General features: G+C 38.1%; 1 protein-coding gene across 1 annotated transcript in view; it reads right to left on the bottom strand.

Moving 5' to 3' along the window:
• Positions 1 to 1,788: 1,788 nt before the first annotated feature.
• Positions 1,789 to 14,251, bottom strand: part of LIN7A (lin-7 homolog A, crumbs cell polarity complex component) — a gene marked incomplete at its 5' end in the record, with an annotated part of 136,184 nt that continues 123,721 nt past the window's right edge. Inside the window, 2 exons of the mRNA XM_080935977.1 lie at positions 1,789 to 1,894; positions 9,586 to 9,804. Of these exons, the coding sequence (XP_080792103.1) occupies positions 9,586 to 9,804 (219 nt within the window). The 3' untranslated portion in view covers positions 1,789 to 1,894. The remainder of the gene's footprint in view (positions 1,895 to 9,585; positions 9,805 to 14,251) is intronic.

The following is a 14,251-nucleotide window of genomic DNA, read 5'->3' on the forward strand; positions in this document are numbered from 1 at the left end:
ATTGACCTATTTTATATAACATTCTGGGTCCTCACTGACCCCTCCCCCCAACCTCTCCCTAGTAAAAAATGACAATGTTTTTAAGGATAGGAATCTGTTACCACAACAGGATAGTGTTAAAATAAATTGGTGTAGCTCTTGGGTTTCTGGTCATTTGTCACCTGGTGGGCAATGCACTATCTAAAGCAGAAAGAAATTGCTATTGACAATAGTACCACCCGATGGTGTGACAAAACGTGCTGGGTACCTCTAATTGGTTTTGTTTAGTTTAAGGACAATGGCTTGTAAGGTGAAGTTCACAAATTTCTATGCTGGAGAACTATCCGAAATACCAAATTCTTTGTATCTTCAGGAACCATTTTCTGCTTTTGGAGAAAAAAAAAAGACATATTAAAATATCAGACTCTCTTTCGATGATCCATCTGCTTGTTTTAACTAGGCATGTGTGTGTGTGTGTGTGTGTGTGTGTGTGTGTGTGTGTGTGTACATTTTTGTGCTTACAGTGCCTATTCATTCCATTATGGAAAACCAGATTAGGTATCTAGATTTACTCCAAATTAAAAAATACTGTTTGTACAGGAGGTGCTAACAGATCTTTGTAAAAGCTGAAAAAAATGTCCTTTTCTTATTTACAAAGGGGAATATGCAAAACTGAAACAGATTTTCTCTTGGAGAACACAGTATCTGTCACATACAATACTGGTATCACTGGGTTCCACATATCTCAATGTAAGAGAGTCAGTACCTTTGATCTTACACTGTCCAAAAATATAAAATTTGTATTTAGGGTTACTGATCTAAACTTTATGTGATATATCCCTTTGGATGTATATCTATGTTCACATATTATAATTCAGTTGTATAAATCTCCAAGATTTAAAATATCAAATACATTTCTATGGAAGCACATCAATGTGTGCAGGATGGGTTTAGACTTCTCCAAAGTTCATCAATGGAAATGAATAAATAAAATGTAACAATAAAATATTGAGGGCAGGTTACATAAATCAAGTGAAGAGGAATTCATAAAGTCCAGAGAATCTCTTACCAGAGTAGTGACCCTTGGTAAAAAAAGAACCAAGTTATAACAAGTGTACTCTGGTCTTATATATTTTGTGGAAAAAATATACATAATATTCTGTCTAAATTAATAATAGATATAGTCAATACTTAACTGTTTGAAAAGGACAGCATTAAGTTACAACCTTTACTTCTAATAAATTAAAAGTTCAGTTAAAATATTCTAAAATAAAAAACTTCAGCTGATGTGTTTGGGAACTGTTAGAAATAGAAACTAAAAAGCCAACTGTTTCAGAACAGATTATGTAGGATAAGAACTTGGCATTTTCAAGAGGAAAATGTGGGGTTGAGTTTGTAACTAAATCAAATTCCAATTCAGACAGCTTAGCAACATAGACTATGGAAAGGGTTAGGGCAGAGGTCAATATGTATGTTCCTTTCAAGTGGCCATGACCTTGAACTGATGCAGTTTGAACTATAGCCTAAAGAAGGGTTTGCTAACCTCTGGAAGAGCCTTGACCAAAGATTCACTTAATCCTAGCCCAGGTGATTTGTTCAAAAGTCACAGACTTTATTCTTACACCATTTCAGTCTGCAGACTGGAATACTTCTCTCCCTCAACACACTGCGGGTTTCCACTGCCATCAATGGAAGGTTTGAGTAGGTAAAAAAGCAATGAACAGGGGGCTGATGCCCAGAGGAGGAAGATGTTGAATTGCCTTGGTAAAGGATGGATACACCATGTGTCCACAGCTTTGTGACAGGTGCAATTACTGTTGTTTTCTTTCCCTTTTTCTATGTGCTGGGATTCCGGAGCACGGGTTCCAGATTTGTGACTGTTGGATGATTGACCTGCTAGCATTTCTTCTAGGACCTGAAATGGGATGAGGTGGGGTAGGGTGGAATAGGAAGAAAGTGGAGAGAAATCAGTGATTAGTATTCATTTTTTAAACTATAAATGGCCACAACTATCAAGAGCATGCATTGAATGAGTGTCTTAGTTACTGTTCCATTGCTGTGAAGAAAAACCATGACCAAAGTATCTTATAAAAGAAAGTATTTAATGGGGGGGAGGGCACTGACCAACTTGAGGGAATAGGGGGAGTATTGTAGCAGGCAGGCAAGTATGAAGCTGGAGCAGTAACTGAGAATTTACATCTTATCCACAAGCAGGAGAGAGAGAGAGAGACAGAGAGAGACAGAAACAGACAGACAGATAGAGCGAGAGACAGAGAGAGAGCAAGAGACAAAGAGAGCGAGAGACAGAGAAAGAGTGAGAGACAGAGAAAGAGCGAGAGACACAGAGAGACACACAGAGAGACACAGAGAGAGAGAGACAGAGAGACAGAGACAGAGAGAGAGAGAGAGAGAGAGAGAGAGAGAGAGAGAGAGAGAGAGAGAGAGAGAGAGACTGGTTCTGAAGCCTCAAAACTTGCCTTGTCTTCTACCTTCTGCCTTGTCCTCCAACAAGGCCACACCTCCTAATCCTTCCAAAAATAGTCCTACCAACTGGGAGCCAAACATTCAAATGTATGAGCTTAATGGGGCGCACTGGCTAGTTTTATACCCATTTAACACAGGCTAGAGTCTCAACAGAAAAAAAAAAAAAAAAAAAAAAGATTTAAAAAGACCTGGTTGTAAACTAGGCTGTAAAGCTGACAGGGGAGGGCCCACCTTTTGTGGGTGTTACCACCCCTGGGTTGGTAGCCCTGCTTGCTATAAGAAAGCAAGCTGAGGGAGTAAGCTACCAAGTAGCATTTCTCCACAGCCTCTGAATGAGTTAGGGCCTCTGGGTTTCTTCCTGGTCTGAGTTCCCATGCAGCTTCCTTCAGTGGATTATGAGTCAGGATATATAAGTCAAATAACCCCATTCCTCCCCAAGTTGCCTTTGATCATGAAGTTTCATTGCAACAATAATAACACTTAAGAAAGAGAGGGAGCCATTCTCTTTCAAACTCACAGTGAGAATGGCTGGGATTAGTTTGAGTATCATCATTCTTTTGGCTTCCAAACACAGAAAAAAAAAAATGCTATGAAGGGAATAATTGATGAAGAAGGCAGAAGAAACCACAGCATTTCCATAAAGTGAAATAAAGAATTTCAGTTTGGAAAAAGTTCAAATATTTAACATTTCTCCCTATTAGGTTCTACGTGATTCTAATTCACTCCAGGAAGGCAAAAAATACAAATGGCACTCATAGCATAAGTATAATTAAAACGACAGCATTTGGTAATGCGCTTACTGAGAAAGGAGCCTCCAAAGCCTGTCACTCACCAGGTGAGAGCACCAATATCCCTTCTGTGAAGAAGAAATCAAGGACCTCCCGCAAGGTCAGCCTGATGCCACGTACAGCAGACAGTGTCTGTCCTTCACTGATCCAGTCTGGGGATGCTGCTCTGCAAACACCTCCCCCACCTCATCCACTAGTACAGAGTCATTTCTCCCAATCTTTGTTCTTTAAAGATGCTATTTTTATTTCAATGAATTCCCCCAAAATATGCAAGGTGGGTTTTCAAAAAATTGTTCTTCCTAATTTGCAGCCACCCTCTGGCTGAAAGTCATCTAGTGATCTTGTGCCACAACTCGGGGGTTACTGTGGGTCTTCTCACGCTGCCCATCTGAATCCTGGAAAGCAGGACTGCACTTAACATCTGACCCACTGCAGCACCAGTAGCAGCACCATTGCCGTGACTGAAATGTTTTATTAGAAGGTCACAGATTGACATGTTTTAGTGAGCTCATATTATTTCCTCTGTTTCTTAATCTCCACATGAGGACCTTTTGCTGAGTTTTAGATTGATGGCTTCCTACAGTGAAGAGGTAGAGACTGATATTTCAAAGTAGCCAAATTATCACATAGTCACATGTCATAAAGGAATAAGGATCCAAAACCAGTGTTTATTCTCTGAGTCTTAGAGTTTCTCATATACCCTGAAGGTGACTGTGACTACGCAATGTAGCAGTAGTGGAGAGGGTAGTAGGCGAACAAAGGAAGAGTCAGGGCAGATCCCGGGAGAAGCCACCTCATTATTTATCTGTACCATGTTATATGACTCAGCAGATTTGTGATTCATTTTAAGTACGTTTACGTTTGGAGAGAGAGAGAGAGAGTGAGAGACAGAGACAGAGAGAGATAGACAGAGAGAGATAGACAGAGAGAGAGAGAGAGAGAGAGAGAGAGAGAGAGAGAGAGAGAGAGAGAGAGAGAAAGGAGAGAGGAGAGAGGAGAGAGGAGAGAGAAGAGAGAGGGTTTTAGAGGTCAACTTTGTGGGCTTGATTTTCTTCTTCCATCTCCTTGTGGGTTCTAGGAATCAAACTCATCCCTTCAGGCTTACAGATGTCTGAAATAATTCAGTGGTTAAAGGTGTTAGATTGAAAACCATCAGGGTTTTGTGACTCTATCCACTGAGGCATGTTGCTTGTTTTCAAGCACAAACTTCATTTTTATTTTAGTGTGAATTTTGTCGAACCGATTTCATTGTCAGCTCCCAGAGGGGCCACTACAGTTCCTAAAATGATTCTCTCCATCCGTGTTTTGATATTGGCACCTTCTATCTTGTAGATCAGTGGATATGCTTCCTGGGTAACTTGGGTTGCAAGTGAAATGAGGCTTTGATAGTCAGTGTAAGGTAAGTAAATCAGGCACAGTGTGACACAGGGCAGGTTTTCTCTCACATGTTGAACCTGGGTTACACATATATGACACATATAATGTGAACAGGGAAAAACCGGCAAGTAGAATTTTTGGAAATAAAAAGAAAAGCTTCACGGCAGAGGAAGCAATGAGAGATTCAGAAACTGTGAGAAAATACTCGCAGTCAAACATCTGATGATAGGCTAAAATCATAAATGTGTTAAAGACATCAAGTCTTCAATAGCAAAATATAAAATCAAAAAGCAGCCAAAGCACTTAGATGATTATCTTCCAAGCAAGGTAAAATAGCCAAGAGAGAGATGATAAATAAATAGATTGGGAAACATGTAACCAAGCTCATCATCCTGAACTACTGGGAAAGTGAAGCTATAAACCAAAATGAGATCTATTGGCTCCTGGAATAGCTATTTAAAAGGTTAAAAAAAAGACAGCAAATGCTAAACAATGCAGAGAAAAGAAAGACCAGTGTTGGTGGGAGCCTTAATTCTAATTAATGACAGTCATTGTAGAAAAATAGTGTAGTTGCTCCTCCTATGCCATCCTGTTTGGTTTACTATGACTCTGTAATACATTTTGAAAGTGGAAAGTATGATCATTCTTTTTCTGTTTATTTATTTTTTACTATAAATTTTGTTTTTTACTTGAGGTTGTGGTGGCTTGAAGTTTAGAATTATTGTTTATAATTTTGTCCAAAATGTGATTGGCATTTTTACAATTGCATTGAATCCTACAAAACTATACAATATTAAAATTGTGTTGCTTATAAGCACTAACTTTAGAGTACATTTTTTTTTTTTTTTTTTTTTTTTTGTGACAGAAAAGGAAAAACTAGCACCACTGTAGTGACCGAGGATGGTGTCCTGCTTTGGAGGTGATTGGTAAGGGTGGATTGGACACAGCTAACTCTAAGCATTGTGAAACGGAGTCTCCAGGAAGTTCGTGAATACAAGGTAGAATCAGCAAACACTGACGATGTACACAAACTGCACAGTGAGCAGTGACATCATGTTTCAGTGTGGTGGGGATGAAAAAGTACTGAAGCCCATAGTTTTCAGTCTACTTTCTGCCCTGTCATTTGCCAGTTGTGAGAGGCTGTATATATATATATATATATATATATATGTCTACCTTTTGTAGCTTAGAATACAATGAAAATGTATCCAGCCATCATGGGGCTATTGTGAAAGTTGCTTAACATGTGTTAACCATTCCAGAGAGTGCTTGCTGGTATTAATTGTATCATAAACATTAGCATTCTCATTGTTTCTGCTCTAGTTTCCTGCTAGAGGGATTCTGGATTCCTTATGGTTACTTTCCTCAGGCCACCCTGTGGGATCTACTGTTCTCAGGGTCTGGTTCAGTGGCAATGGTTCCTTGATATTAACAGGAGGTAGAGAACGATTTCAGAAGGGACAAAGTAAAAGAAAGAGAGTCTACAAAGCAGGAGGAAGTCAGTGAGGCTGCTGACAAATGCCAGCTGCCGTGTTCATTTGTTGTGATTTGTGGTGTTTCATAGCTGAGGAGTTCTTCGTGTTATCCTTGCCCAACAATGGAGGGCAGAAACAGACATTTGTCTCAGGATTTTTTTTTTTTTTTTTTTTTTTGGAATATTAATGTCTGGAAAAGTTTGAGTGTTGCTCTTCTTTTTTTACTCCTTAAAAATCATAGTGAAAATCCCACTGTGTACATGATTTAAAACTAAATGAAGCCATATAAGCTGAATAAACAGCACTTTCTCAAAAGCATGCCATCAGATGGCCAACTCTATAATCATATTTTTTGTTTGGATTTCCTCAGTATAACTGCAGGGTATTCTTATTTTTGCATTTTTTTAGGAATGGAATCTAGTCTTCTCACTTAACAAACAGAAGTGAGGATGAAAAACAAATTTTAGTTCAGCAGAATCTAAAATTCAAGAAGGTATAAGAAGACAATTCCCTCTTGTATAGCTTACATTCAGTTTGATTTTCTTTTGTGTCCACTTCCAATTCATAGTGACTTCATAATATGTACATTCTCAGCACATATTACTTCTGATTTCGAAAATATTCATTTGACACATAGTGAGACTGTCTTCCGATCAGTATTTTGATTATCTCTTCCTTGAATGTGAGCCAAAGGGGAAAAATTTAAGATCTGTTTCTAGTTGAATAGATTTAGTAAGACCAAAAAAATTTAAAATCAACCAGTATGTATTAAGTGTTGTAAATCCTTTCTGACTCTCTAAAGATCAAGTTAATTAAAATTTAACCAAGAGCTATTGTAGGTCTTTTTGACTGGATTCACCATAAAATTCATGGGTGACATGTCTTGGGTATGTCTTGATTGTTCTTGAAATGGTCACTACCATTTAATCTCAAGTAGACACTGTATGCTACAATAGCTGTCCTGATAAGCATAGATACAAAGTTCATGTTCAAGCAAATGTATCTCTACTGCATCCTATGTAAACAGCAAAAGACATTTTTTTCTGGTTAAATATGTAAGTGAACCATAGAAACTCTTGAGGCGATTTAATTAAGACTGAACAGGGAATAGAAATACAAATGGCTACATATGACCAAAGTGTGTATTTCCAAAGATAATGGGAGGAGAAAAACATGGCAGTTTTCAATAAGATCTCAGAGGTCAGCCTGTTGCTTTTAAACATCCCTGATCAATTTTACTCAAGGCTAATATCATAAATTATTCAGGAGAATAGGGATGTGCCCGTATTACCAGAAATAGAAGAAACAATAGTATTAGCAGAAAATGATTGGTTAGGAAATCAGGGATTTCCTCTATTATTCAAAGAACCTTTTGGTAGGACTCTGATGGTACAGAATAGGCAACTATGGAGAAGGCTTTAGGCTAAATGACTTGTCTGTATTTATTCATGGTGTTTATCCCAACTATATCATTCTATTCTAATCTTTCTCTTATCCTATCAGAGCCCTGTAATTCTCTATTGTCATAGGAGCCAAATTTCTCTCAGGGTGTTTCTAGGCTTTCTGTTTCCAGTCCCCATGTGTCCTTTTGACCTCATAACCCATTACTGTTATTACTACTCACTGTTCCTAGCTATCTAGGTTCTCTTTCTGTTGCTCAAATATCAAATAGTTCAGAAGCTTTATCACACTGTTCATTTTCTCTTATTCTTTCTTTGGTTGCTTCTCCTTGTCATTCAGCTTCATCTTAGATGTTATATCCTTTCAGGGTTCTTCACTGACAACTGCGTCTAAGGTAACCATCTTAGTAGTCTCCACTCAAACAGCCTTGGTCCAACTTTTTAACGTATTTCTCTCAAAAGGATGTTGACTTATTTTCTTGCTTATATATTAATTATGCCCTCCTAGCAGTGTATAGCCTCATGAAGATAAGGTGTTTGCTCATGTTACCTCTGGTGCTCAGTGGACAGTACCCAGATATGGCTGTGCCAAAAAACATCCATTGTTGAACCAATATACCTTTGGAGATGGAATATAATTTTTAAAAGTATATGTATTTATTTTCTCATTCTATCCTCTATCTATCTATCTATCTATCTATCTATCTATCTATCTATCTACCTACCTACCTACCTACCTATCTATCTATCTATCTATCTATCTATCTATCTATCTATCATCTATCATGTGTTGTGTGTGCACACTTGTGTGTCTAATAGTCATGTGCACTATGTGTGTAATGAACCCTCAGTAGCCAGAAGAGGGAAGTATAACTCTGGGGTTTAGAATTATAGGTGGTTGTGAGTGTTGGGAACCAAACCCAGGTCCTCTGGAAATGCACTAAGTGCTCTTAGCTACTGAGCCATCTTTTCCAGTCCCAAAATACACTTAAAAACAAAAGAAAGACCACCAACAGGCAAAAACCACTCACTATATAGCTTTTTTTCAAAAGTGTTATTATAAAAAGAGGCATGCCTAATGTTGCAAGCAATATTTTTGTTAAACAAACAGTAAGCTAATAAGTAAGGAAAACTGAAAACCACCCACACCTGTTGCCACTTTTCCAAGAACATGTGAATGTTTTTTCCCAAGACACACTTTAATACATCATAATACATAAATGCCTTCTGATAGAATTCATCTTTTCCAATGAATAGTTTGGAGAACATATAAAAATGACTTCAGAGCATCTCATGCCGACAGGAGGAGAACTCTGCTTCCAAGCCACTTATTAATGATGGCTGATTGAAGCTTCAGACTGCTCATCCCAAAGATATGTCTTTAATGGTAATTTCCTTTAGAGGTTCTTCAGAGGCTGAAGGGTATGTATGATAAGGGTGTCACTGACATAGTAGACACTTCAAAGGTGGGGAAAGTTTTGATATTAACACAGTTTTCTTGAAAATATCCCCCAAACTTGATATACCAACCTCTTGGTTGTGAAGTGGGATTTGGGAGAAAGTAGGAGGGTCAGATATACTTCAAACCCTTCAGTCTCTCACACTGTGTGAACTGTCACTTTGTCCTTGAGCTTGTAGTTTGGAACACATTTCCTAATACACTGTATCTTTCTAATCTAAAGTCCATATAGCCAGGGATAGCACCATAGACTTGTTCAGTTCGTATACTCTGTAAAAGAGACTAGCCATGGCGCTGAGTGGAGACTAGAATCAGCTTGCTCTCCCTATATAGATCTGGGTTGGCAAAACGAATGCATTCTCATAGTTTATAAACAGGCATTCTGGAATTAGTATGCACCTCTCACATAGCATTATACTTTCCTAAATATCTTATACGCAGAGACTATAGCTGAATGACACGTGTAAATAGAACAACCTGTTTATATTTTCGAACATCATCATCTTTCAGTTGATTAATTTTCCTTGGGTGTTTATTATGCCCGGCAATTTTATTTTTGGCTGATTAAGGAGACACCGTTAGGATGTCAGTGGCTTGCACACAGGGAGGAGAGTGAGTCTCACCTATGACATGTGGTTTTGTTGTGGCTGTTGCTGCTGCTGCTGTTGCTGCTGCTGAATGAGCAACTGCTGTTGCTGCCTGCGCCGGGCTGTCCGCAGCTTTTCAAAACGAGCCTCCATCTCCTCCAGGACCTTTGGGGTGTATCTGACCACAAGCTTCACACTGTCCTTAGCAGCCTTGAGAAGTTCCACAGCTTTCTCATGATGTTCCCCTTCCACACTCTGAGAAGACACAGAGAGAGCACATTTGTTTCCTCCGGGGACTAATCTAAGATGACTATCCTAGTGAAAACCCAAACTCTGGGGCAGGTATTATACAGCTATTTCTTGTCCATATATTCCAATACTTATAAGATTGAGATAGGAGGGTGGTTGCAAGTTCGAAGTCAGCCTGGGCTATACTGGAAGCTTCAGGTCAGCCTGGCATATGATGCAGAAACTATATTTCAAAAAAAAAAAATAAGAAATCAAAATCGAGGGCCTGGTATTATATGCCGGTTTGTAGGGTGTTTGTCTAACAGGCCTGATGCCCTGGTTCTATTTTCAGTCTCACATACAATCATAGTTGGTGGAAGGTGTCAATCCTAAGGCAGAGACATCAGATGATTCAGTCATATATATGGCTATATACTGAGTTCAAGATTGACCTAGGATACAGGAGATTGTGTGCCAAACATCATCATCATCATCACTATGCATAATGCTCTCCAAGACTAAAGACTATGCACTACAAAGAATCCAAAGTCTGCAACTTCTAGAAGACATGGCAAATAAGACAATATTATCATATTTATTTATGTTCAACATCTATTATTTATATTTCTAACTGAATGACAAATTGGTTATGCTGTATTAGGATACATGAGTCAGGAGGGCTAAAGATGGGGAAGTTCTAATAGCAAATTAAACATTAGAAATTGAATTTCTAAATTTCACCTTGAAGGGTAAATATATGTGCTGAAAAATAAAATAAAATCAAGAAAGTTAAAAGTTGCAATAAAGGGAAGCTTTCTCCAACAGAGAATAACCCCTGTTAAACATCGGCAGGGATTCAAATCTTGAAATTTAGACACAAGGAATTGATTATTAGGTAAAGGATGAGGAAGCAGATAGTAAAAGCTTTTCTCATATGCTAAGCTACCATTAATGTCTTCCTTCAAGCCCTTTAAAGCTCTAAATTTCAAAGGCTTAGAGGGATGTTTGTCATATTGCAATGGAAAGGGGACTCATCAATGAAAGCCCAAAAGGAGGGGGATCTCAGGATGAGATGTCCAGAGTTCCAGTTTCTATATTTCAAACACTGCACAAGGAAAGAAATAAGGCAGGAGGAGGTCTGCAGTTTATCAGTGGATTTATCAAGTCTTTCAGAGAACGCTCTCTTCAAAGTCTGTAAGAGTGAGCCAGAGATACATACATGTGCTTAAGTAATAAAACACAAATGTTTCCTAAAGCCATGTACAGGAAGAGAAGTCATCTATCTTCCATATAATCAAAGAAGTATAGATCAACATACTTCATTTTAAAATTAAGAACAGCAATTTTATATATGTTGTATAGACAAGGATGTGAGGAAATGAACTTTGATTAGTTTAATGAGCTCTAGTGAAATTTTTGTGGAGGGTGCTCTCATTACTAACTGAAAAAAATAGCCTACTATAATGAGTGCTTTTACTAAGCATAGTAATAGATATATACCAGTCTATATATACTAGATCCATAGACATATGAGACATATACCTGCAAGTATGTAAATAGAATACACATACATTGATTAGAGTTTGAACTGCTTTTGAGATTCAAATTAGTCTTTTGAGCATCAATAGCATGGACAAATGATTGAGAAAACTATGATTATTTCAAGTGAAACAAGAGCTGCTGAAGCCCTGTACAGATTTTCTAGGCTGGAAGAAGGGAGCTGTTAAGCTGTTAAGCAGAACATTGCAGTTAGATGTCCAAGGACCGTATAAAGGACACTGCCCTCTTAGCTGACACTGAACATATAAATAGCATGTCCACATTTTACAGAAATTAAGTGCAATAGCTTTTTGCTTAGTTATTTGGATTAAGTGCTAATGGGTGGGGGAAATGACAGAAGATATAGATAGAACTTAGGTGAGGACTTCAATATTATCAGAACATCTAATGTAGTAAGGACAAAGCATGTCCCCCATGGGTTAAGATTTCTTTTCACACCACAAGTATAACAAACACTCAAGATGCATTAATATGAACTATAAAAGGAGACAAAACCTATTAGACCTCAAGAGAACATCACTTAAGTTTGAAACTCATAATTATTAATACACAGCTTCAGGCATTTTTAGAGGGCGTTTTTTAACTCAGTCCCTTGCCTTCAGTAGGTGGGAATAGGCAGAGGGAAAAAAGTTTCAGTTTATCAATTTGGTCAGTTTGTCACTGCTGCCTGCCTGCGAGAGCGTAGTTTGCTTGAGTCCTAAACGGATAATACAGGTTTACAAAATGGCCATAGAGAACTAGAAAGACAATTTATTTAGCTATGTTCCTAAGTCTGGATTAAACAGAAAAAGCGGATTAAATGGAAATAGTTTACACAGCTTTTGGGTAGAGGGGATTTTTATCTCTGGCTAAAGCCCAAGAAAACAAACATGTTCCCTGATTAATACATTCTTTGGGTTATTCACCTGATCACTGATAGCCACTAATCAGAATGTTATTAAGCATCTATCTTAGTGTCTATAGTTAACAAAATTTTCAAGTAAATAAAAGACAAGAGAAAATATTGACTGAAGAAACCTCTTTTTAGTTTGTTGGTAATTACTTTGTAATTTGTCCCAAGATGATTTATTACCACGTAGACTGTTGCTTTCAAGTGAAACCATGATTTGTTTATCTAAACACTTCTTTATTTTTCCACATCAAAACTTCCATGAGCTTTGGCTGTTGTTTGGTTCTGTAGAGGTTTTGCGGAGCACTGGCTGATCTAGAACGTTGTATGCTGTAGAAGAGCAGAGGGTGACTGTTGCCTCGGATCCTCCAGTCTCTACATCCAAGCAGCAGGATGAAAGGAATGTACCATCCCACCAGATTTTCCTGTTTAGTAGTTGGTTCACTGACTCCTGAGGCCAGCTGGTCAGCCTCAAGAACTTGCCTTTTTAATTTGTAGTACTTGCTTTTACTAATGAGGTGAGAGACAGATGACTTTAGGACAGATTTGGATTTGAAGATGCTCATTACGTACCTGTAAGCACTGTGGTGGTTATTCAGAGGGTAGCCACAGGGCCCAGGAAGGAATGCAGGGGTTAACAGGCAATCATAGCACCAGGAGAAGGCAGAGAGAAACCTGACTTTCATGACCCATATTCAGGCCCTGGGGACCCTTATTATCTTCTCCAAACCCCTGGCTCTGCTACTTCTAAGGAGAAATTTACAAAGAGCAAACTTTGTGCTCTTCAAATCTAGAAATCTGGTCTAGACTATCAAGTGATCCTCTCTCAGGCTCTTGCCAACTTCAGTAGTTTCCCCCCGCCCCATGGTATTTCCCACTAGAGCACAAAGCCACTATATGACCTCAGGTCTGCATTCTCTTCTTTAATTCTACTACATAAAGAATCACTTACATAGCCTACAAGTTACACAATTAAATGTAATGGAAATGAAGGCAGGTTTTAGAGAGGGAAAATATTAGAAGCATGTTCTTGGTTCGTTTTAAATCCTCTGATTTTGGGTTCACTAGATATCTTCAGGTTTATCTTAAGAAAACCTCAAGATACCATACCTTTCTGTTGTTTGTATCTGTGGTATGCTTTGGCAGGTAGATGCTTGGTTTATCACGTGTTTATCTTTGGATAGATATTAGTTCTTTAGTCAACTCTTAAATAGGAGCAGACTGATTGACACGCCTCTTTTCCTTTTTATTTTTTTAGAGATAGAACAAATAAAGGGATCATCATCCTATATGAGTCTAGTTTTGTTGGTTAAGAGAGGCTCAGTTAGGGAACGAAGGCCTCTCTAAGCTCAAGACTAGCATGCCTTCAGCCCTGAGGGATTAGTATCTTTCCTGTTTTATCTATGTCTTACTGGAAATATCCCTCAATTCTTTTTTTATTAATATAGATCATTGATTCTTTTATTTGGAGTATTGGCACATTTTCAAACAAGAGGGCCTAGGTGCCAAAAATGCACATTTCTATAATAATAAGGTCTTCTCAAATTCTTAGTTATAGGGAAACATGAAAATTCTTTTCTATTGCATTTCTTGTATCCATTTCACAAAAAATGTGCAAGGCTGGAAAGAATGAATTACATTGGTGGAAAATTTGCTCAAAGAACAGATAACCCACACAACTTGAGACTGATTGATGTGTAAACAGATTTTACTTTTAGTAGATGTGTTAATATTAAAATCTACAGGGAAATGAACAAACATGAGATTTGGATGTGACTATAAATTTGTAAACTATGAGAGAAGTGAATTGTTGTGTTCTGAGAGCACCAATAAATAAATTGTAAATTATTGACTGGCTACTTCTATAAAACAACATATTCTAATTCAATTTAATCATTTTGTATTTATCCATTTTACATCCCACTTACTGCCCCCTCCTGGTCCTCTCCTCCCACAGTCCTTTCCCCATGACCCATGCTCCTTCTCCTCTGAGCATGTTGGGACCCTACTAGGTATTTCCCCAAC

This window comes from Micromys minutus, assembly GCF_963924665.1.
Source record: "Micromys minutus genome assembly, chromosome: 22".
Classification (NCBI taxonomy): Eukaryota; Metazoa; Chordata; class Mammalia; order Rodentia; family Muridae; genus Micromys; species Micromys minutus.